The sequence below is a fragment of the Phyllobates terribilis genome, unplaced genomic scaffold (assembly GCF_046119375.1).
Source record: "Phyllobates terribilis strain yellow unplaced genomic scaffold, ASM4611937v1 Scaffold_567__1_contigs__length_1068694, whole genome shotgun sequence".
NCBI classification, from domain to species: Eukaryota; Metazoa; Chordata; class Amphibia; order Anura; family Dendrobatidae; genus Phyllobates; species Phyllobates terribilis.
In genome coordinates this window covers 272,484-297,289 of record NW_027363327.1, presented here as the reverse complement: position 1 = coordinate 297,289, position 24,806 = coordinate 272,484, and the positions used below count along the sequence as shown (strand labels likewise).

General features: G+C 49.8%; 1 protein-coding gene across 1 annotated transcript in view; it reads left to right on the top strand.

The window, feature by feature from the left end:
- LOC141233119 (isovaleryl-CoA dehydrogenase, mitochondrial-like) overlaps positions 1-24,492 on the top strand; it is a 39,238-nt gene extending 14,746 nt beyond the window's left edge. Inside the window, exons 3-4 of the mRNA XM_073667866.1 lie at positions 21,097-21,169; positions 24,003-24,492. Coding sequence (XP_073523967.1) covers positions 21,097-21,169; positions 24,003-24,136 — 207 coding nt within the window. The 3' untranslated portion in view covers positions 24,137-24,492. The remainder of the gene's footprint in view (positions 1-21,096; positions 21,170-24,002) is intronic.
- The last annotated feature ends 314 nt before the right edge of the window (positions 24,493-24,806 follow it).

The window sequence follows — 24,806 nt, the reverse complement described above, 5'->3', positions numbered from 1 at the left end:
GAGGTCAGCAGAGGAGGTGGAGGAGGATGTGACTAGCCCTGGGGATGGGGATGACTCGGTACCCGGACATTTGCCTGGCCTTGGGGATGTCGCGGTGGTCGGCTCCCTGGCCCGTACCCTGGGGTCTCTCTTTAAAAGGGTGGATAATTGTTAATTTTATAAGAGTTCATGACGCCACCTGTGGTATCTGGTGACAAGCACCAGCGCTGCAGCAGTCCACTGAGGCCGGTGATAAGGCAGCTCGATGGTATAGCTCCCCACAGGTGGAGCTAGGTCTCAGGGCAGCGTATGCAGGGGGAATGCAGGACAGGCGAGACCCAGCTGGATCAGAGCAAGAACGGGAACGGACACGGTAGTCACTTCAGTACCTTTTACTGGTGGAAATTCAGGCACATCCCGGAGCACTGTAGGGTGAAGGGTGCATATCAGGATCCTCCCCAATGAGCGGGTGTAGGGCCTCCTGTTTCTTGCCTCTGCGCAGTAAGTTTCTGACCTGCCTGGAGCTAGGCCTAACTTTGTCTCTGTCCTGCGCTGGCTGACCTTGTGGTAGGGCCTTCTCTTGGAGTTCACGCTCCCAGTATGCGGGGCCTAAGCGTCTCCTGGCTCTGTTACATATCAGCACCTTAGCGATCCTGGGACTTGTAGTTCTCCAGGGATTCCGGTTATGCCTTACTGGGTCATAGAGATACCGGTAAGCTCGGATCCTGTGTCCGGTAAATGCTTCGGGGTGAGCTGGTTAAGCTCCTCTGCCCCTTATGTACTAACTCGCCACTCGCCTTCGGCCTACTCGGGCCCTCACTAGGCTATACACACTAACGGCAGCTTGCCGCGCTTCATTGATCTTACGGCACCGGCACACCTTAAGCTCTATCTGGGCTCGCTGAATCTAGCAAGCAGGAGCTTCGTGCTCCACTGCTGAACTATTAACTGCGTTCTCTAGACTAGACTGAGCTCCACTGCAGACTGACCTCTCTTAGGCTTCTCTACTGCAGGAACTCTTCAGAGGAACTGAACTGCCTAGCTCCACCTTCCCTATTTATATCCCTAACGGGCTCCCTCTGCTGGACTGAGGTGGAAGGTGGAGATGTGTGAATGTGACTCGCCCCCTGGGCCGTGGGGCACGCGGATCCGGGCGATAGGGAGATGCTGGGAGTAGTAGTGGCGGCCCGGTCCCGCGGCTCAGGGTGGTCAGACCAATGGTAGTCTGCTACTGTACTTTAGATAATGTCCGACTACGCCACCCGTGGATTGCGGTTATTAGGAACCGCCGCTGCAAGGCAGTCCGCTGGGGCTGATGATGGGTGCAGCTGAGGTGATGTGACTCCCCACGGGAAGAGTGCAGCCCCAGGGCAGTGTAGTGGATGGTGGGAGTGATGGTAGTGCGAGTCCCGGTGCTGATAGTGCTGGAGGCGCGAAGGAGCACACAGACAACAAGTTAAAGTCCAGGGTCTTTACTCACAGTTCGTTTGTTCCGGGTCACTTCTGTCAGCAGTGACCGCCCGAGCCGTGCTGCGTCCACCAGGTGAGGGGCTCGGTCAACTCCCAGGCAGCTCAGGAGCATGGCACAGGACCCCCTTTAATCCTTTCTCTGGCCTGCCTTACCAGTGACCCACTTTTGTCCAGCTGCCGCGGACTTGTGCGGTTAAACGTGGGCCCCGTCCTCCGCTGTCCTATATGGTGCCTTCCTAGCAGGTTTGATGAGGTGTCGCACCAATAGATGATCACGACGACCGGTCTTTGGCTGAGGGTTGTTTCTCCTCCACCAACTTGGGATCCGGTACCCTTAATCTGCCTGACCCTGCACCCTGGATTCTCGTGGGTTCTTAGGGTCCCTTCCACCTTCTTGTTCCTGAGCCCTTCTGTTTCTCTGTCTCTCCTTCTTTGCAGTTCCTGTTCTGTTCCTTTCTGTTCCTTTCTCTTGGAGCTGAGATGAGCCAGAATCTCAGCTCCCCTTCACCTCCTCCTCGGCCTCTCACTAGGCCCTCCTGGAGTAGAGCTCCTACAGAGCCTCTACTCCCTGTCTTCTCCTCTGGCTGAACTGACCCAGAACTAAGATGGTGCCCACCTTTTATACCTCCCTCTAGCCATGAGCCCAGGTGACCAGCAACCAATGGGCTCCTTCCTACACTCAGGAACCGCCCCCTATCTGCCCCTACAGTACTGGGTGTTCCACCCCTCCCTCCCCACTCCAGCAGGGACATGGTCGGTCGTGCCTGCACTTATGTCTAGTGGGAGCACCGTTGAGCTGTCCCTCGGAAATGGGGTGTGTGTGCTGCATGCAGCTAACTGAGCCCTGGTCCACACTCCATCCTTACCCGGGAGTGGAATACCACACCTCTGGCAGAGGTGCAATACCCCTGTAGCGGCCGAGCCCTCGGGGCGCTACATTCCCCCCCGGTAAACCACAGCACGTCCTCGGGCTGGAAAAGAGCAAAAACAGATAATTACAGGACATGCAAAAACTTTTTCAATAACTTTTCACATCAGAAAACAGGTAACATGGTTCAATTCCCTTTATGGGAAACACTCCTCTTCTCTTGCCACTACCACAAAACACTTTGCTAATGCCTCTGGAACTCTTTTGTCACTTATCATATAAAACGGTCTCAAAATTATGTAAAACATTTTCTAGCAGCATATAAAACTTTCTCATGTAACACATTTTTAAGTAAAGCACATTCTTGGATTCTTGGCTGCGGTGCAACTTGCAACCAGGTAAAGGTGCAACAGTCCAGTAAATCTTGAGGTAGACGTTGCGGTTTTTGTATAAAACCAGTAGGGGGCGCTTTAGGAAGCGCAACTATATACAAAGGGTTGACCGCTCTCAGTCCTCGGCCAGTTTTGGGAAGGGAATGGCTGCTCACAGTCCTCAGCCTGATAGGGGATGAGGGGCACACAGGTAGCAGTTCAATATTTGTCCCAACGGGGACCACACTTTCAAGACGGGAACAGTCCCAAAAACAGTTCTGATACCCTGACGGGTAACTATGTACACGGGTACTTTGCTACTTACTAGTAGCGGTGTCCTCCATATGCTCCTTCTTCCTCCTCATATGGTTCTTCAGACCCGTCCGGGTCCTCTTGGCTCTCCTCATAGCCGCGGTATTGTAGCTCCTCCTCGGTGAGCCGATGAACATGTAGGGCGTATGGTCCTTTTGCACCCACGTGGCGGGTAAAGGCGACCACATCACCAGGGTACAGGTCACGGCCACGATGCCCCTCAGGTAGATGACTCTCCACGTCCCTGCGGGTCACAAAGACCATCGCCTGCGGTTTCTGGGCCCCTGATGAAGCCCCAGCCGTTCTCCATGTGGAACTTGACTACGGTCCCGGTGATTCGGGGACCACGGGCTGCTTGGGGGTCTTGGCGGGCCTTGCGCTTTTGTTCAGCACTCTGGACTTGGAGCCGTTCCTCCCTGACGCGCCTCTCTCGTTGCTCCCGCTCAAAGGTCGCCAGTTGCTGGTGACAGGCCTCCAGACGACGGACCGCGTCTGTCCGGGTCTCTTGAGAGAACCCCATCAAGTTCTCGCCGGTGGAGTCCCACGCAAATTGGACGTCTTCTAGTGGGGGTAGGGTGACCTCGACGGGTTCAGGAGCCGGTATCAGAGGCTCGCGCGGGGGCTGGGCCTTCCATGGATGATTGCCGGTCACTTCAGCCGGCCACTCCAGCGGCAGTCCATCCGGACCGGTGTGATGGGCAAACAGGTCCACGCCCAGCGATGGTATAGTGGGGGGACCTGATCTGGGAGCAGCGCCCGGGGGCACTCGGCCTTGCGACCAGGCCGGGGGTCTTGTGGCTGCGCTAGGTGGCAGTCCCATCCGGGACAGGGGCGCAGGCTTGGCGATGGCGCCCGGGTCATAAAATGTGGGCACCACATTTTAAAAAAGACATAGACAAACTGGAGCAAGTTCAGAGAAGAGCGACCAGAATGGTGACTGGTCTGCAAACCATGTCCTATGAGGAACGGTTGCAGGATTTGGGAATGTTTAGCTTGCAAAAAAGAAGACTGAGAGGAGACTTAATAGCGGTCTACAAATATGTCAAGGGCTGTCACATTGTAGAAGGATCATCTTTATTCTCATTTGCACAAGGAAAGACTAGAAGCAATGGGATGAAACTAAATGGGAGGAGACACAGATTAGATATTAGAAAAAACTTTTTGACAGTGAGGGTGATCAATGAGTGGAACAGGCTGCCACGAGAGGTGGTGAGTTCCCCTTCAATGGACGTCTTCAAACAGAGGCTGGACAGACATCTGTTTGAGATGATTTAGTGAATCCTGCTTTGAGCAGGGGGTTGGACCAGATGACCCAGGAGGTCCCTTCCAACTCTACATTCTATGATTCTATGATCCAGGCCTTGCGACCGGGCCGATGATGCTTCCTGCTTTACGGCACCCGGGGTCAAGGGGCATGGCGCTGGGCGGGGCGTGGCCGCGGCGCTCGCCGCTTGAGGCCTAGCCGGGAGCAGTGGCGGCGCGGCAACAGGTGCGGTGAGTGGGGCCTCTGGTGCTGCGACGGGAGGCTGGGGCAGGCTTGCGGGTGCTGGGCTTGGGGTGGTGACGTCCCCTTCACTTGCCTCAGTCCTCGTGGCTCCCTCTGCGGCGTCGCCTCCGGTCCTCTCTCCTCCTGCGCCGTCCTCCGAGGCAGGCAAACCGCGGGGTGCGGCTGAAGCCTGTCGCTGGTGGGTCTCGGCCTGCCGGGCCAGTTCCTCTCTCCACTCGGTGAGTGCACTCCGCTGCGCCCGGACCATCCTCCGCTCTAGGTCCTCCAGTGCAGCTTGCGCACGCTCCGGATCTCTGGGGAGCTGCGCCAGGACTTCTGCTAGGCTGCAGAACGGTTCGGCCTGCAGCAGGCTTCGGGCCAGGAGGCTGGTGCTGCTCAGGGCGTCCATTCCCGGGTGCGGTCTGTCTGGACTGATCCAGACCACTCCCTGCCCCGCAGTTTTCTTTCCTATCCGCCCCCATGGGGGGTGGTCCTGGGGCATTCTGCTGACAATCACTCTCAGGGGCAGCCCCCCCACGTTGACGGACATTTCCACAGCAGTGCTCATGGTTGTTGGGGGCGGGCTTCCTCTTTGGCGCCATTCTGGGACCCGGCCCACGATGGGAGGCGGCCTCCTGTGGTCTTTTGGCGCGCACATTATGGCGCTCGTTCTTCTGGGGCGGGCGCCATCTTTAGTACCGTGAAACAGTCTCTTTTCAGGCGCGCAGTACCCGTGGTTAGCGGGCACGAAATCCTGCCGACTACGCCAAAGCTGACTCGCCCCCTGGGCCGTGGGGCACGCGGATCCGGGAGATAGGGAGATGCTGGGAGTAGTAGTGGCGGCCCGGTCCCGCGGCTCAGGGTGGTCAGACCAATGGTAGTCTGCTACTGTACTTTAGATAATGTCCGACTACGCCACCCGTGGATTGCGGTTATTAGGAACCGCCACTGCAAGGCAGTCCGCTGGGGCTGATGATGGGTGCAGCTGAGGTGATGTGACTCCCCACGGGAAGAGTGCAGCCCCAGGGCAGTGTAGTGGATGGTGGGAGTGATGGTAGTGCGAGTCCCGGTGCTGATAGTGCTGGAGGCGCGAAGGAGCACACAGACAACAAGTTACAGTCCAGGGTCTTTACTCACAGTTCGTTTGTTCCGGGTCACTTCTGTCAGCAGTGACCGCCCGAGCCGTGCTGCGTCCACCAGGTGAGGGGCTTGGTCAACTCCCAGGCAGCTCAGGAGCATGGCACAGGACCCCCTTTAATCCTTTCTCTGGCCTGCCTCACCAGTGACCCACTTTTGTCCAGCTGCCGCGGACTTGTGCGGTTAAACGTGGGCCCCGTCCTCCGCTGTCCTATATGGTGCCTTCCTAGCAGGTTTGATGAGGTGTCGCACCAATAGATGATCACGACGACCGGTCTTTGGCTGAGGGTTGTTTCTCCTCCACCAACTTGGGATCCGGTACCCTTAATCTGCCTGACCCTGCACCCTGGATTCTCGTGGGTTCTTAGGGTCCCTTCCACCTTCTTGTTCCTGAGCCCTTCTGTTTCTCTGTCTCTCCTTCTTTGCAGTTCCTGTTCTGTTCCTTTCTGTTCCTTTCTCTTGGAGCTGAGATGAGCCAGAATCTCAGCTCCCCTTCACCTCCTCCTCGGCCTCTCACTAGGCCCTCCTGGAGTAGAGCTCCTACAGAGCCTCTACTCCCTGTCTTCTCCTCTGGCTGAACTGACCCAGAACTAAGATGGTGCCCACCTTTTATACCTCCCTCTAGCCATGAGCCCAGGTGACCAGCAACCAATGGGCTCCTTCCTACACTCAGGAACCGCCTACTATCTGCCCCTACAGCACTGGGTGTTCCACCCCTCCCTCCCCACTCCAGCAGGGACATGGTCGGTCGTGCCTGCACTTATGTCTAGTGGGAGCACCGTTGAGCTGTCCCTCGGAAATGGGGTGTGTGTGCTGCATGCAGCTAACTGAGCCCTGGTCCACACTCCATCCTTACCCGGGAGTGGAATACCACACCTCTGGCAGAGGTGCAATACCCCTGTAGCGGCCGAGCCCTCGGGGCTCTACAAATGTTTATGGGGGCCTCATGTGGAGGATTCCATCAATGCACTCTTGTAGGATCTGTGATACCAAGCGCAGCGGGGCATCACAGATGCTATTGACGACGAGGTTAGGTTGCGCCTTCCTGAACAGAGACGGAGTACTGGAAGCACGTCAACAACTGCATCCTCAACCACAACTCTGCCTCTGACCACAAGTCGTAGTGGCTCTTCAGGTCACATGGGCTCTAAGCCTTGCATAGCCTGGGCATTTATTCAGATCGATAAGGATGACCCAACTCGTGTTATCTGTAATATTTGTCAGCAAAAGCTAAGTAGAGGCCAAAAAATCCATAGTTTGAGTACTTCATGCATGTACCGTCACATGGATATGAAGCATAAGTTGCAGTGGGAAGCTCACTGTGCTACAATGCGGCCTAGCCGGCTGGGCCAACCACCGTCTGCCCCATCTTGTGCATCCGCAGCCTCTTCATCCTCTGTGACTGGGGGGACAGCAGTCACACATGTTTTTGGACGCAGACCTGCCACCTCTTTACCCGCAACAGCCAGTGTGATTGGCAGGTCGTCAGTTCATTGGGAAGTGGAAACACCTGCTAGTGTTGAGCGCTCTCCGACATCGAGAGCACCACCTTTGGATCAAGGCAACCTAACATGTCCGCCTGCATCTTCCTCACAGATCGGCAGTTGCCGGGGACACCCTACTCAACACCGTCTAAGCACAACAGCCAGCCCTCGGTCCCTCAGATGTGGAAAAGTAAAAGACCATTTCCTCCTAGCCATGAGAAAGCTAAGAGGTTGAATTTCACCATCTGCAAGCTGTTGGCTACAGAAATGCTGCCTTTCCACCTGGAGGACACAGAGGATTTTCAAGACCTTATGTCCGTCACAGTGCCCCAGTACCAGATGCCCAGTCGGCACTACTTCTCAAAGAAAGGTGTGCCTGCACTCCACTAGCATGTCGCACACAACATCACCGCTTCTTTGAGAAACTCTGTGTGTGACAGGGTGCACTTCACCACAGACACTTGGACGAGAAGGCATGGACAGGGGCGTTACATGTCGCTGACTGGGCACTGGGTAACTATGGTGACAGCAGGACAAGGGGCTGCTGTCCAAGTCTTACCGTCCCCACGAGTTGTGTGTTAATCCTCTTTATCTCGAACTTCCTCCACTGCTTCTGCCTCCTCAACCTCCTCTCGGTCCTCCACCTGCACCCAAAGCCTGTCTGGTAATGCCACCTGCTTTCTAACTGCGCAGAAGGAATCCTGCACACCTCCTTACTATGCTGGCAGCTGGGCTCAACGCATCAGTGTTTACTTTGAAATGTCTGGGAAATGTGAGTCACACAGCTGAGGAGTTTTGGTCAGCTCTGGAGACCCAGTTTCATGAAAGGTTGTCTCCACTGGACCTGCAACCAGGGAAGGCCATGTGCGACAATGCTGCAAACCTGGGTGCGGCCCTTCGCAGGGGCAATGTCACACACGTGCCTTGTATGGCTCACGTGTTGAACCTGGTTGTCCAGCAATTTTTAGCCCATTATCCCGGACTAGATGGCCTTCTGCAGAGTGCACGGTCGCTGTGTGCTCACTTCCGCCGTTCGCATCCCGCAGTTCAACGACTTACATCTCTACAGAAGTCGTTGGGCCTGCCAGTTCACCGGCTGAAATGCGATGTGCCGACACGGTGGAATTCAACTCTGCACATGTTGCAGCGACTGTGGCAGCACCGACAAGCCCTGGTGCAATACGTTCTGACGTATAGCCTGGGCCAACGAGATCCAGAGGTGGGGCAAATCACGCTGGAGGAGTGGTCTCAGATCAGGGACCTATGCACCCTTCTGCACAGTCTTGAAATGGCGACGAAGATGTTTAGTGCTGACGATGCCATTATCAGCATGACTATTACGGTGATTTACATGCTGGAGCACATGTTAAACAGAATTCGGAGTCAGGTGGTGGGACAAGAGGAGGTGGAGGAAGTAGAGGAGGAGTCGTATGCGGAAGGGATAACATCTCCAAGGTCCAGACGGTTGGCAGCACCAAGGCGGCAGGCATGGGAGGGTGGGGGAGAGGGATTAACCAGGGCGCATGGTAGCAGCCAAACTGTTGAGGAAGGTGCAGGAGCCGAGGAAGAAGTGGAGGACGAACTGGCAATGGGCATGGAAGACTCATCAGATGAGGGAGACCTTGATCACATTTCTGTTGTGCGAGGTTGGAGGGAGAGGGCAGAGGAAGGAAGCATGATTCTTACCTCGCTACCAACACAACAAGGACTTGGTCCTTCTGGATGCGCAAGACACATGAGTGCCTTCTTGCTGCACTACCTGCAACATGACCCCCGGATTGTCAGAATTCGAAGTAATCCCGACTACTGGGTTGCCACACTCTTAGATCCCCGGTACAAAAGTATATTTGCCGAAATAATTCCTGCCATAAAAAGGTATTGACGAATGCAGGAGTATCTGTTGCAGAATCTTACATGTGCTTTTCCACAAAACACCAGTGGTGCACGTAGTGAATCTCACAGTTCTAACTTGCCAACGGTGGGACTGTCGAGTCTTCATCACTCAAACAGTAACAGTAACACAGTATCTGCTGGTAACAGCAATTTTGTGGAATCGTTTCACCACTTTTTTAGACCATCCTTTGCAAGGCCACAGGAGACAAGAAGTCTGACACATAGTCAATGCCTAGAGAGGATGGTACAGGAGAATCTCCAAGTGAACATCGAAGCCATGACTGTGTCACTGGACCCTTGCTCATTTTGGTATTCCAATCTTGAAAAATCGCCGGAGCTCGCCACTCACGCCTTGGAGATCTTGTCATGCCATGCAGCCAGCGTTCTCTCTGAACGTGTGTTCAGCGCTGCTGGTGGTGTGCTGACAGATAAGCGCACGCGGCTGTCCACTGAGAATGTAGACAGACTCACGTTCATAAAGATGATCAAATCATGGATTCGCAAGGACATTTCTACCCCTGTGTCATCCTTGGGAGACTAAAAGCTTGGGGATTTGGTAAAATCACCTCACCAACCGTTTTAAGCAACAGTGGGGCAATTGATGCCACTTAACCCTAGAACGCATGACCATAAAAATCTACACTTTCACATACCTGGGGCCCTTTAGGCCCGTGTGCAAATAACATGGAATAACTCAAACTCAAATGACAAACAACTATATACATGAAGAATACCTAGAGTTTCAAAATTCTAACTAAAGCAATCTTGCAGAAAATAGAAAACAATTAACTGGGCGGGCCTGCAAGGCCACAGGTATGCGTTCTAGGGTTAAGTGGTGTCTGTGCCACAATTTTGGGAGTCCCCTTGCTGTGTCTTACGTGACGTTGGCATCGTCAATTCCAGGTGGGTTGGGTCGCACCCCCCCTTTTAACTGTAAGAAACTACATACACTATGGCTTGGGGTAACACAGATGGTTGAGTCTGAAGAGCTGTTTACTCAGAGGTCTGCTCCAAATCTTCAGTGTCTGCTAGTCAGCGTAGAATTTTTAACTGTATCTAGCCTAGGCAATACTTTGGGCATAGTAGCCCAGCTGCGAAGCAAGCTGCACCGCCTGTGTATCTAATAAGAATTTTTAAATTAATCTAGCCTAGGCAGACTGTGGGGACCCCCAACCAAACCCAGATGCTCAGCCCCCCTACCGCCCCCCTTTTATGGACAACCCAATAATGTAACTCTTACAACTGGATAGGTGAGGATCGGTCACAGCTTTATTAACTCTTTATACTCATTCCATTAGAAAGGCATTTTATTTCTAAAATAATTCAGCTTGTTGCAGCATGCCCTGGGTCCCCACTCCGGCAAGTTGGCCAACAAGTGTAACTCTCCAACATGTCCTTTCTATTTCCAGGCCACGGAGGATCCAGCGTACTCGTATGCAGGACTCTGACCCCCACCCATCACTCTTAACGCTTGTTCCACTCTGTCCTGGAGTCCTGACAGGAATATGTCCAGTCCAATATCTATTAAGTGAACACCGTCGGGCCGTATGAGGCCTGCTTTATCTCCTTCCAGTTGTCGGTGTCGTATCACTACACCGCCTCTGTCTCTTCTAAATTTTGCCATCCGAATATTTATTACCCGCCTTGTCCATTCGATGGCCGTGATGTCTCGCGCACCTTGCCATACCGCTATCGGCACAATCTCTGACCATACTATAGCTAATTTTGTGAAAAATTCTCTGAAGCGCTCAGTGTCTAGTTTCATTATTGCCATTAGTTATGCGCTCTTGTGATGACCTAGGTTGTTTCCCCCGGCCTGTATAACTAAGATGACCGGACCTCTTGCCTCTCTCCCTACCTTGATTACCTCCATTAGTACCTGTGGCCATAGCAGGCCTCTAATACCTCTCCAGTTGAAATATGTGTTATGAAACTCTAATTTCCTCCCGCCTGGGCGGACTTTCGCCCTTTTTTGTGCCCAATATATATACGAGTGGCCTATCACTCACACTGTTGGCTTATCGTCACCTGTAAAAGAAACAAACCACGTTAGGATAACAAGTCCGGTCTTATGTATCTCGCCAAACACGTGGATCGCCATCTCCCTATCCTCTGAACTTCCGTTTCTGACAGTCCTGCTCTTGCTGCTTCCGTGGCCGCACCTATGCGGAATGAGTGTGTCCCGTAATCTTTGGGGTGGTTCCCTGCCGATGTTATGCATTTATTAAATATAGCTTGGAACAGGTATCTTGATAATGGCGTTCCATCAATGTGTGATACGAAGAAATTACTTTGTGATCTGATGGTTAGATATGTTTTTACTATTGTTACCCGACTCAGTGTACCGTTTGTGGGTTGTAGAAGTACCCAAGTACCCCTGCCCGCTGGAACCGTTTTCGATTGGTGTATGCGTACACGTATTGCATTATTGGCTATGACTACTTCCTGGTGTAATAAGCGTCCACTGGTGGTAATTTTGGATTGAGGGACTAATTCGCTTATACATAGCGCCCCGAAGAAGGCGATCACAAATGCAGTAGACATTAGTGTTGCTTCAAATTGTGAGTGTCATGTTAATGGTGTTAGGGATAAGATGTGAGAAATCAGTTTTAGTGACACGGGACGGGACGTCTACATTCCTGACTTGGCTGACCCCTTTTCCACCCTTTTATGGATTGTCTGATGATGAATCTTTGTCACATCTCCCCAATTCAGTAGTTGGAAGTGAAATGCTACTCCGGTCCGCCACCGCTGCGCTGACGCCCCTGATATGCCCCTCATCATTAGCTGGTGGAGAAATTCTATGGTGACTTGTGATCTGGCTTGTTCACATTGGTCAACCCGTCTGCCTGCTACTAGTCGTGTCCACTCTTCCCATGCCTTACCGTATGCTTGCCACGTTGACGGGGCAACTGACGCTCTGATTAATGGCATCAACTATTCGCCACTAGATCCCATAGGGAGGGTGGGCAACTGTTGCCCGATGGGTGGGCGTTGTGGAAGAGCTCTGTGAAAATCTGCCAATTGAATTGTTATAAAGCGTTAGCAGCAGCTTTATACCCCTCAACATAGTGGCTAGCGCGGACCCATACATTGTGTTTTAGGCACAGGAATACTAGCCTGCGTAGTAGGCCTAGCACTGGGAGAGACGATGATGCCATCTTATTAATGCAGTGCGCTAGGCTGGTGTTTTGTGTTATTAAGCGTATATTTTTGTTAGCCAGGCGCGCGCCCCATATTTCTATTGCTACCACTATTGGGAAAAATTATTTTCAGGGCTAGATGCAGCTAAAAATTATTATTAATTTCAAAGCTGGTGGAGCTTGGTATAGATGGCCTAATACAATGAGACCCACACACTGCTAGAAGCCCAAATATTTTTTCAGAGGTAGATGCAGATAAAAATTATTTTTAATTTGCAACCTGATGGAGGTCAGTATAGATGGACTAATAGAACAAGTCCCACACACTGCTAGAAGGCCAAATATTTTTTCAGAGCTAGATGCAGATAAAAATTATATTCAATTTGCAACCTGATGGAGGTCAGTATAGATGGACTAATAGAACAAGTCCCACACACAGCTAGAAGCCCAAATATTTTTTCAGAGGTAGATGCAGATAAAAATTATTTTTAATTTGCAACCTGATGGAGGTCAGTATAGATGGACTAATAGAATGATGCTATGCCCAAAAGATTTTACTTCACTAGGTGCAGTAAAAAAATTGGTATTCTATACACAGGTGGTATATCTTGCAACACAGATAGGCTACTCCACTGACTAACACACTCTGCAATAGGCCAAAAAGGATTAGCTTTGCTAGATTCAGCCAAATGCTGTGAAAAAAACTTGCACAGCACTGGCACAGACCTGCCTGGCAAAAACTGATAGGAACTGATGTAACCTAGTCCTGAAAAGGACTGCAATTACAATTAGTCTTTACTCCCACAATCTATCTATTTAAGAGCACAGACCTGCCTGATAAAAGTCGTAGGAAATGCTGTAACCTAGTCCTTAAAAGGACTGCAATCACAACTATTCCCTACTCCCAAGCTATCTGTAGATTTGTGCGAAAATTGGCTTGAAATTAACAAGGTATAGCGCACACAGCAACAGCGGTGCCGTCTAACACGCAGCTGCAGCAGTGAGAAAATGGTGGCGACGGGGAAAATGGCTTGGTCTTATAGGGCAAGGACATGTGACATACACTGCCAATGACACATGCCCTTGCTTGTGTGAAAAAAAGCACTTCGCTCCGTGTGTGCGCTGCTGATAGGCTGACAGATTGCACCTCCCCACTGCAAATGCGGGAAAGAGAAAAAAAAATGGAGATCTTCATTATTCCTGCAGAGATCCATCCCCTGCCCCTCCCCCCACCCCGCTGTACACTCAAACTGCGTATTAACATTAATTTTCATCATTACTGAGAAAAAATCCAGTTATGATTTTGGTGCACGAACAGTTATCGAACATAACCTCGAACAGCCGAATTTTTCTCAAATTGTTCGTGTTCGCCGACCGGCTCGAACACCGCCCAAAACAGCTCGAATTTGAGATTGGCGAACAGTTCGAGTAGAACAACGCTCATCTCTACTGTACACACGCAAATCAATGTTTGTAATGTTTTTCATGTGTGTGTGTTTTTCACCATATATTTTATCATGTACTGCAAATATACCTGTAACAACAAAAGAAACAAGCATACTGAAAACCACCAAGCAGCAATTAAGCTAATGAAGAACCACCAGGTCTTGACCATTTAACCTAATTAATTTATTCAAGTGAACCTATATAGACTATATAACTCTAACAGACTGTAAAGCAATATCTTACCTGAGGAAGGCTATTCTGTACCAATATATAGCCGAAACGCGTTGTTCTATGTATCGTTTTTTTATGATGATTTTTATCTAAGTAAATTTCTGAAGACTTTTAATACCTCCGCCTGGTGCCTGTCTCCTGGGAGCGCTGAACAGACTAGATGAATCCTTTCATTTTCTCCTGACCTTCTCAAGAACAGAGGAATTTTAATTTCATATTTTTTTTAATCAAATCATTCTGAACTTCAATTCCCATAACCCACCCTAAACCCAAATCCCAACACTCCAGAGAACCATTTTCAGAGCAGTTCTAGAATAACGGACTATAGCATTCGTAGACGGGGAAGAAGATAAAAAAGTGACTAACAAAGGGGTAGCAGCGTTTTAATGTTATCATTTACTGCTTGATGCCTGAGCCGGGGAGTGCACGCTGAAAACTGTTGCAGGCTGCTGTAATCACAGGACACAAGCAAACAGCATGGCATTTCCTATCAGCAGGGAGGAAGAAAAGGGCGACAGCAATGAAAGTCTCCTCCTACTCCGCTCCATATTGAAATGAATAGTGTGCATCCTACAAATGAGATGCATACAGCAAACAATTGATTTTCCATACATAGGTTTTGAGTTGACCACTGGATATACACATGTGTATCACTAATTACCAGAAATGGAAATCGAAAAAAAAGACGAGCAAGTTTGGGGTGAATCCTGCCTTCATTACTGCACAGCCGCTCAGAGGGATCGGTACTAGGAACAGCAGGAGTGCCGGCGATGTTCACAGATTTACCTGCTGCGGGACTGAAGGAGTCTGATCACGCTCGGCTCGAAGCTTTTTACCTGGTTTACGATAGGAATAATTGAAAGCTGTGCTTCAAAGGCGAGGAAGAAGTTTGCCACAGTCTGCGCTTGAATACCCTTAAGGGGGGAAAAAAAAGATATATACAAATACTGAAACATCTAAATGCATTAGAACATCAAACCTGGTGAAGCGGTAAATGACTTGTCCTCCAGGGATACAGGCTACTGTCATTCAGTAATTATTTAATAGGAATTTTACATTTTATGTGATCACCACGCTAGAATGTAAATGGAGAAAAACACAACACAACTCCTCATCATATGAAGATATTTTGTGTTATAGAACAGGATTTCTGTGGCACAACAAGACTGATTTACTATGTATGTGTGTCACCCTGGCCTGGATGCCACAAGTGTAATTAAAGCTGTGTCTGAGAGCAAGGGGGAGGTTCTCTAGTCAGGGGAACATTAGCATGCAATGCCTCCTGTCTCAGGCCAGTAGGGGGAGCTGGCTGCCCCTATAAAAGCTGGTACTGGGGGCAGGGTTAGAGAGAATGGATGGCCTGTCTCAGCACTGAGACGTGTCCCAGAGTGGAGCAGGGACAGAAAGTTGATTGCACCTAAGAGGAAGTGTGGCAGTAGGAGAGCCACCAGCCAGAGACGAGAGGCGAAGAGAGCCTGTCTTGGCAAATCAGAGACTGACCTTACCAGACTTTGGTGTCTGAGGCTGGAAGGATTCCACATCCCCCAGCAGAGAACCAGTCCGCAAGGGACTGTATATTCCTTGGCCTAAGAAGCCTGGAGGCCCTGCCACAACCGAAGGGACCAGTAAAGCCGTACAAGGCTGGGAGCAGAAAGGAACCCACGTCGCAGGCCATACAGGCGAGAATACACGGAAAGCTCGGAAACGTGGGCTGTTACCCTATCAGGAGGAGATAGCCAGAAGGAGCGCAGAAAGCACGGTAGGCCTACACCCTCACCCTGACCAGGGCCAATTTCCCCGTTACTCTCAGACATCCAGGTCCCCCTCCTAGCCGGGACTGTTTATGGGTCAATTTACCTGTTCTAGTAAAGACCCTGGACTGCAACCTGTTGTCTGTGTGCTCCTTGCTTCTCCAGCACTATCAGCACTGGGACCCTCACTACCATCACTCCCACCATCCACTATACTGCCCTGGGGCCGCACTCTTCCCGTGGGGAGTCACACTACCCTAGCTGCACACCTCATCAGCCCCAGCGGTCTGCATGCAGCGGCGGTTCCTAATAACCGCAAATCCACGGGTGGCGTAGTCGGACATAAACATCAGCACATAACGGACTACCACTGGCCTGACCACCCTGAGCCACGGAACCGAGTTGCCACTACTACTCCCATCGTTCCCCTACTGCCCGGATCCGAGTGCCCCACGGCCCAGGGGGCGAGTCATATGCACCATAGCCTTCATTTGATGTCACTTACTTAGCACCAACACCTTGCCCCAACTCTGCAATCCCCAATATCAGTCCATGACCTCAATGGGGTCACTATAAAATTCTAAAGAGGACTGGTCATGTCTTTATTAGAAAATAGACAAACTTAGGATAGAAACAATATGAACATATACCCTGCTATAAGTAAGTAAAAAGCAATAGGAAATATATATAATATAGGGTACTTAGTAAACATGTTGTTTGATTAAAAAAAAAGCCATCCCACCAGCACCAAGGTGTACCCAGTCAGTTATGTGAAGTATATAATAAAATACACTTTAGTACAATATTAGTATCTTGTCCCTTTAAATCTGCAGCTACTTCTGTCACCATGGTAACTGCATTCATACTCAGCCAATAGGATTGCTCGGTTTGAATTTGAAGAAAAAAAAAAAGTCCTATATCGTCAGTTTGTTCCATCTCATCTGAGTGTGAAGACAGACACCTGCGATCAGCGAGATTATAGGTATAAGACGTGATATAATATAACGGACGGAGCCACATCCCATCACACGCACTCAGCGACCACAACTGACAGGAATCAGCACATTTATCAGAGGAGAAGTCATTATTCCCCAACACATGATAAGTGACAACTTCTAGATCTGCTGGGAACCCAACTAATCCCTGCTAGTACCTCCCCGGACCACCGCTCCATTCATTCTCTATGCAGGAGAAAGCTGAGTACAGCGCCCCCCATAGAGAATGAACGGACCGGCGGCTGAACATTTGCACTTCGCTCACTTCTATCTATAAGTGCTGTTCTGCTGATTGGGTCATAGCGGCCAAACCCACCGATCTAAGAGTCATCACCTATCCAGAGATCAGTGAGAACTTGTTCCAACTAGACATCCCCTTTAATTGAAGAGATCACATATCTAACAGCCAATCCTATTCATTCCCAATCTTCCCTGTGCCCAGTAATGCCCCTGGGTATATCGCCAATATGAGCCAATCACCAAACCCTCTGCTGACTGTTCCCCATGTTTTATAGATTTTGGATCCGTTTCTACAAGAGAAGATCTCAGCGGCCTCCATGGGGATGGGTTACTCTGCCAGCGATGGAGCAGGTAGTATCCACCAGCCGGTGATATCTCACCTTCCTCCATATTCTGCTGTTACATGTGTTTCTTCAGCTTTACCTCTTCCCAACAGAACCAATTGATGGTTTTTTCTGTTTTTTCCTTGGCTTTTTCCAAGGGCTATAACTTTTAATGTCTGTCCACATAGTGTGAGGTCTTGTTATTTTGTAGGATGAGCGGTACTTATAAATCCCACCATTCATTTACCACATAGTACTAGAAAACGGGGAAAAAAGTCCAAGTGCAGTAAAAGTGCGAAAAAAAAAGCCTGACCTTGTTTTTCTGGGAAGGATTTTAACGGCGCACATAGTGTGGTAAAAATGACCTGGTAATAGGATCCTACTCCTCAGTGTGATTACAGCAAGACCAAACTTCTCCAAGAGTTTTTCTGAGACCCGTAACATTTTCGTTTTTCGGGTTGATGGAGCTGTGTGGGGGCTTATTTTTTGAAGGGCAAGAGGACTTTATTGATAACATTTTGGGACACATATGACATGGTCATCGCTTCTTACAGGGTTTTCTGCAGTATTGTGGCGAACGAAAAAAATGCAATTTTGTCTTTTTGAATTTTTTTCTGTGTTCACTGATCGTTTGTTTTTTATATTTGGATAGATTGTATTTCTCTGAAAGAGACCATACCACAAATGTGTATATTTTTATTATCTTTATTTTTAGTGGGAGGTGAGTTGAACGTGTGGGGTTTTAATATTTTAGACTTTTTTTTTTTTTTTAAATTTTCACTGCATTTGTATACATTATCTGATTGCTTGTGCTATATACAGCGATACCACAGTAATGCTCCATATAGCAAAATCACTTTCTTCTTTACAGCCCAAATGAAGCTTTATGATGACAGGCATGGAGGCTTCAGCAGACCCCCGGATGTCATAGCAGTCCGTGTGTGCCCTGTGATCGCGTCACAGGAGCGCCGGTGGGCGCATGGAACGATGCGTCCCAATGCCGGCGCGCTGTTAATGCTGCTGTTAGAGATTGACAGCAGCACTGAACAGGTTAACAGCGGTGGGCAGATCTTCGCTCCACTCGCAGCTCTTAGAGGCAGGTCCTGGTTGTTTGTCACAGCCATTATCTGCCATGTACAGGGCGAGCTGACTCTGCTCCATACACCCGCTACTGACTTATACCAGACACGTACGGCAGATGTTGGTAAGGAGTTAAAGCGGTTGTCCTGCTTTGCGGCCATTTGTTTTTTTTACTTTAATGCAAGTATTTGGGGCTAAAATTGATTTCCGTTATTGAGTTTCATTAAAAATGTTGCGTTCTGTAGCATCTGTGCTGCACTGTCTATTCCTGGCTGCAAAATTAGCTAACTGAGAATCTATCAGTGAGCTCCTTCTGACAGTCTTAAGGGAGAGTTTGTAGATCTTTCATCTGTTTTTTTTTCCTGAGTGCCTTTTAGCTGATCTATGCCCAAAGAAAACATGAAACTTGAATGTGCAGGGAAGCAATAAGTCTGTAATAACCAGTGAAAAATGAAATCTAAATGTAAAAAATTACTTTTAGTAGTAAATACATGGACATAAGAAAATACACACTGCAATGTCCTGCATTAGGAGGAACTCAGGGCCCACTGCACCAGCATATTGTCTCACAAGGGGCCTGAGGATCTCATCTCGGTACCTAATGGCAGTCAGGCTACCTCTGGCGAGCACATGGAGGACTGTGCGGCCCTTCAAAGAAATGCCACCCCACACCATTACTGACCCACTGCCAAACCGGTCGTGCTGAAGGATGTTGCAGGCAGCAGATCGCTCTCCACGGCGTCTCCAGACTCTGTCACGTCTGTCACATGTGCTCAGTGTGAACCTGCTTTCATCTGTGAAGAGCACAGGGAGCCAGTGGCGAGTTTGCCAATCCTGGTGTTCTGTGGCAAATGCCAAGCGTCCTGCACAGTGTTGGGCTGTGAGCACAACCCCCATGTGTGGACGTCGGGCCCTCATACCACCCTCATGGAGTCAGTTCTAACAGTTTGTGCAGACACATGCACATTTGTGGCCTGCTGGAGGTCATTTTGCAGGGCTCTGGAAGTGCTCCTCCTGTTGCTTCTTGCACAAAGGCGGAGGTAGCGGTCCTGCTGCTGGGTTGTTTCCCTCCTACGGCCCCCTCCACGTCTCCTGGTGTACTGGCCTGTCTCCTGGTAGTGTCTCCAGCCTCTGGACACTACGCTGACAGATGCAGCAAACCTTCTTGCCACAGCTCTCACTGATGTGCCATCCTGGATGAGCTGCACTACCTGAGCAACTTCTGTGGGTTGTAGAGTCCGTCTCATGCTACCACGTGTGTGAAAGCACAACCAGCATTGAAAAGTGACCAAAACATCAGCCAGAAAGCACTGGTACTGAGATGTGGTCTGTGGTCCCCACCTGCAGAACCACTCCTTTATTGAGGGTGTCTTGATAATTGCCAATAATTTCCATCTATTGTCTATTCCATTTGCACAACAGCATGTGAATCATAGAATCATAGAATAGTAGAGTTGGAAGGGACCTCCTGGGTCATCTGGTCCAACCCCCTGCTCAAAGCAGGATTCACTAGATCATCTCAGACAGATGTCTGTCCAGCCTCTGTTTGAAGACGTCCATTGAAGGGGAACTCACCACCTCTCGTGGCAGCCTGTTCCACTCATTGATCATCCTCACTGTCAAAAAGTTTTTTCTAATATCTAATCTGTGTCTCCTCCCATTTAGTTTCATCCCATTGCTTCTAGTCTTTCCTTGTGCAAATGAGAATAAAGATGATCCTTCTACAATGTGACAGCCCTTGACATATTTGTAGACAGCTATTAAGTCTCCTCTCAGTCTTCTTTTTTGCAAGCTAAACATTCCCAAATCCTGCAACCGTTCCTCATAGGACATGGTTTGCAGACCAGTCACCATTCTGGTCGCTCTTCTCTGAACTTGCTCCAGTTTGTCGATGTCTTTTTTAAAATGTGGTGCCCAAAACTGTACACAGTATTCCAGATGAGGTCTGACCAAAGAGGAGTAAAGACCGATAATGACTTCACGTGATCTAGACTGTATGCTTCTGTTAAGAACACCAGAATTGGCACCGAAGAGGAGACCCCACCGAAGAGGAGACCCCACCGAAGAGGAGACCCACCGAAGAGGAGACCAAAGAGGAGACCCCACCAAAGAGGAGACCCCACCGAAGAGGAGACCCCACCGAAGAGGAGACCCAAGAGGAGACCCCACCGAAGAGGAGACCCCACCGAAGAGGAGACCCCACCGAAGAGGAGACCCACCGAAGAGGAGACCCAAGAGGAGACCCACCAAAGAGGAGACCCCACCAAAGAGGAGACCCCACCGAAGAGGAGACCCAAGAGGAGGCCCACCAAAGAGGAGACCCAAGAGGAGACCCCACCGAAGAGGAGACCCCACCGAAGAGGAGACCCCACCGAAGAGGAGACCCCACCGAAGAGGGGTCTTATTAAACATTGACCTGTCTTTAGATGAAAAGGGAGCTTTTTTTTTTCTTTCTTTCTTTTATTGTATTCCTACTTCTTCCCTGAACATGATTTTTTATTTTTTTTTAAATCTGCCATACTGTTCCAGAGATATGGGCCTTTTTACTTACTGCTAAATTTTATGATCTATATCAAAGGGGGCGTGGCTCACAGGATCCTCAGGGGCGTGTCTTTAGGCTGCTCTGCATAATTATCCTGTGGGCCACGCCCCCTTATAAAGATTACACACAATCAACACTAAATAAAAAGGCCCATATCTCTGCAACCGTATGGTGGATTTAAAAAAATGAAAAAGTGTAATACTCGGGGGAGCAGCGGGAATAAAGTAAGGGCAAACACTGGTCACTTCTGACTTGGTGACATGTCCTCTTTAAAGTAGAATTTTTGTTCTTCTTCAATTCTGGTTATTGTATGTGATAAATTGGGAACATGTCATTTACTTACAGGATTGTGCTGGCGTTATCCTTTACTCTGCTGAATCTGCTACCCAAGTGGCCCTCGATGGTATTCAGTGTCTAGGTAAGGAGAGTCTAACCTGTGCCTTTTGGCCAACACCTAAATCCACCAGCACTACTGATACATATTTATTCTTCAGTTTTGCCCTCGATGTTTCCAGCAGTCCACAACACAAAGCGATCACCATTACGGCTGTGGGGGTTTTTTTTGGTTTTTTTTTGCCTAATGTTTTCAGCCGATTCATCAATTGAGCAAACTCTGTGCCCGAAAAATATAACCTCCATAATTGATTTTATATGATACATTTCTCGCACAAAATTTTGCGCTGTGTTAGAGGAGCATCCAATTTTTTTTTCATTAAAGTCACAAAAAAAAAAAGATTAAAGACGAAAATAAAGAATTCATTGTACTGTGTGCGCCATTTTGAAGAATTATTTTGGTGCAAAAAAAACCCCATCAAGTAATGATCCAAGATGTAAAAAAAAAAAAAAAATGAGAAAATGACTTTAAATTTTAACTGCAAATGAAACTTGCCCTATGTGTCTTCACCTGTATGAAAAGACTGGGATGGCTCTGGGAGCAAGCGCACCACCACCGCTGTGTTTTCATATATAGGCATCTCCAATGTTTAGGAATTCAGTGTTGACAAGCGTTGCGATTTGTGCAAGTAAAGGTGTCAGGTTTAGATTGTTGCCTGTATTCACTTTAAGGGAATCTTTAAGTAGGTTTTTGTTATATAATCGGAGAGCAGCATGGTGGAGGGGCAGAGACCCTGATTCCAGCGATGTGTCATTTTTGATACAAAAACAGTTTTCTCTGCTGCAGAGCTCTAAATGCTTAGCCCTGTATAACCCCTCCCACACCACTGATTGGCAGCTGTGTATAACACCCGCCCACACTACTGATTGGCAGCTGTGTATAACCCCCGCCCACACTACTGATTGGCAGCTGTGTATAACCCCCGCCCACACTACTGATTGGCAGCTGTGTATAACCCCCGCCCACACTACTGATTGGCAGCTGTGTATAACCCCCGCCCACACTACTGATTGGCAGCTGTGTATAACCCCCGCCCACACCACTGATTGGCAGCTGTGTATAACACCCGCCCACACTACTGATTGGCAGCTGTGTATAACCCCCGCCCACACTACTGATTGGCAGCTGTGTATAACCCCCGCCCACACCACTGATTGGCAGCTGTGTATAATCCCCGCCCACACCACTGATTGGCAGCTGTGTATAACCCCCGCCCACACCACTGATTGGCAGCTGTGTATAACCCCCGCCCACACCACTGATTGGCAGCTGTGTATAACCCCCGCCCACACCACTGATTGGCAGCTGTGTATAACCCCACCCACACTACTGATTGGCAGCTGTGTATAACCCCCGCCCACACCACTGATTGGCAGCTGTGTATAACCCCCGCCCACACCACTGATTGGCAGCTGTGTATAACCCCCGCCCACACCACTGATTGGCAGCTGTGTATAACCCCTGCCCACACCACTGATTGGCAGCTGTGTATAACCCCCGCCCACACCACTGATTGGCAGCTGTGTATAACCCCCGCCCACACCACTGATTGGCAGCTGTGTATAACCCCCGCCCACACCACTGATTGGCAGCTGTGTATAACCCCCGCCCACACCACTGATTGGCAGCTGTGTATAACCCCCGCCCACACCACTGATTGGCAGCTGTGTATAACCCCCGCCCACACCACTGATTGGCAGCTGTGTATAACCCCCGCCCACACCACTGATTGGCAGCTGTGTATAACCCCACCCACACTACTGATTGGCAGCTGTGTATAACCCCCGCCCACACCACTGATTGGCAGCTGTGTATAACCCCCGCCCACACCACTGATTGGCAGCTGTGTATAACCCCTGCCCACACCACTGATTGGCAGCTGTGTATAACCCCCGCCCACAGCACTGATTGGCAGCTGTGTATAACCCCCGCCCACAGCACTGATTGGCAGCTGTGTATAACCCCCGCCCACAGCACTGATTGGCAGCTGTGTATAACCCCCGCCCACAGCACTGATTGGCAGCTGTGTATAACCCCACCCACACCACTGATTGGCAGCTGTGTATAACCCCCGCCCACACCACTGATTGGCAGCTGTGTATAACCCCTGCCCACACCACTGATTGGCAGCTGTGTATAACCCCCGCCCACACCACTGATTGGCAGCTGTGTATAACCCCCGCCCACAGCACTGATTGGCAGCTGTGTATAACCCCCGCCCACAGCACTGATTGGCAGCTGTGTATAACCCCACCCACACTACTGATTGGCACCTTCCTGTGTACACTATATATTGATAGAAAGCTGCTGATCAGACACCTAGTGCTGTAATGATAATATCCTGCTGATTTAAGACTGATTTTATTGATACAGCAGCACACAGCCCTGTAGTAACACATTGCTGGAATCTGGCCGGACATTATTCTGATCTCAGATTACATAGACAATCCTGCTGACAGATTCCCATTAAAAGGTTCTTCCCGTCCTCTGCTCCCCATCCTCTGGCTTCCTGCTTGCTCCTGATGATTGACAGTTCGGACCAGAGGTGCCACCCGTCCTGTGCGCTCTCCAGTGCTGCAATCAGAAGCAGCCTTCCCTCCTGGAGAATCAGAGGACAGAGGCATAATGAAGCCGGCCGGATCCAGAGCGGACAGCACTCCTTCCCTAGGAGACCGACCACCTCTGACAGACTGGCAGAGGTGGCTGGTGACCTAAAAATATCTCTCTTCTCTAGGTCTGAGAGGATTTTTAATAAGAAGTAAATTGAAAAGTTTTTACCGTATTTTGCAATTTTACCCATGAAGACTGAGACCACCCCATGTTCACTGTTCTTTTATAAATGTTTATTTCTCCACAGGGGGCAATGGCTATATAAACGACTACCCGATGGGCCGCTTCCTTCGTGATGCCAAGCTTTATGAAATAGGGGCTGGTACTACCGAGGTTCGGAGACTGGTCATAGGAAGAGCCTTCAATGCTCTGTACAAGTAACCTGCCGACCTTGGAGATCACCGATCATGGCTCTAACTCCGAACTCAATCCGCAAAAATCTCTCTGCACCCGGGTGGATGAGGAGCGATGGGCACTCACTGCCTAAAACACTTACCTCGTAGCTGCGAGCCTCGTGGCCGCACAGACTGGACTGTTAGGAGACCGGACCGGTCCAGTGCTCTGTCTACCGACTCTTTATCAAGTGAATGTGAAGATTCTTATACCGGGGACATGAAACCATGAACCGTATAGTTATATCCAAGAGATGGGGGGCTCTGATCACCCCCACTGATCACTGTTTATGGAGTCTGTGTATTGCTCCAGGAACAAATAAAGCATACGTCAATCATCTGTCATTATTTTCCCCAGTGCTGTCTATAGTGATATCTACAGCCTGTTAAAGGAGTTGTCTGGGACTTAAACATTTAACATTGATGACTTATCCTTAGTATAGGTCATCAATGTCTGATCGGTGGGGGTGCGACACTCTGCACCCCCGCCAATCTGCTGTTCCTGGTGTCAGCGGCCAGGACTGATCAGTTACAGAGCTGCACAGTGGGTGCGACCGGGCACTGCACTCCACCGGGCACTGCACTCCACCTGCTATTGATTTGAATAGGGGGCGGATGTGCAGTACCGGCCGCGGCCACTATACAGGCGCTGTGCAGAT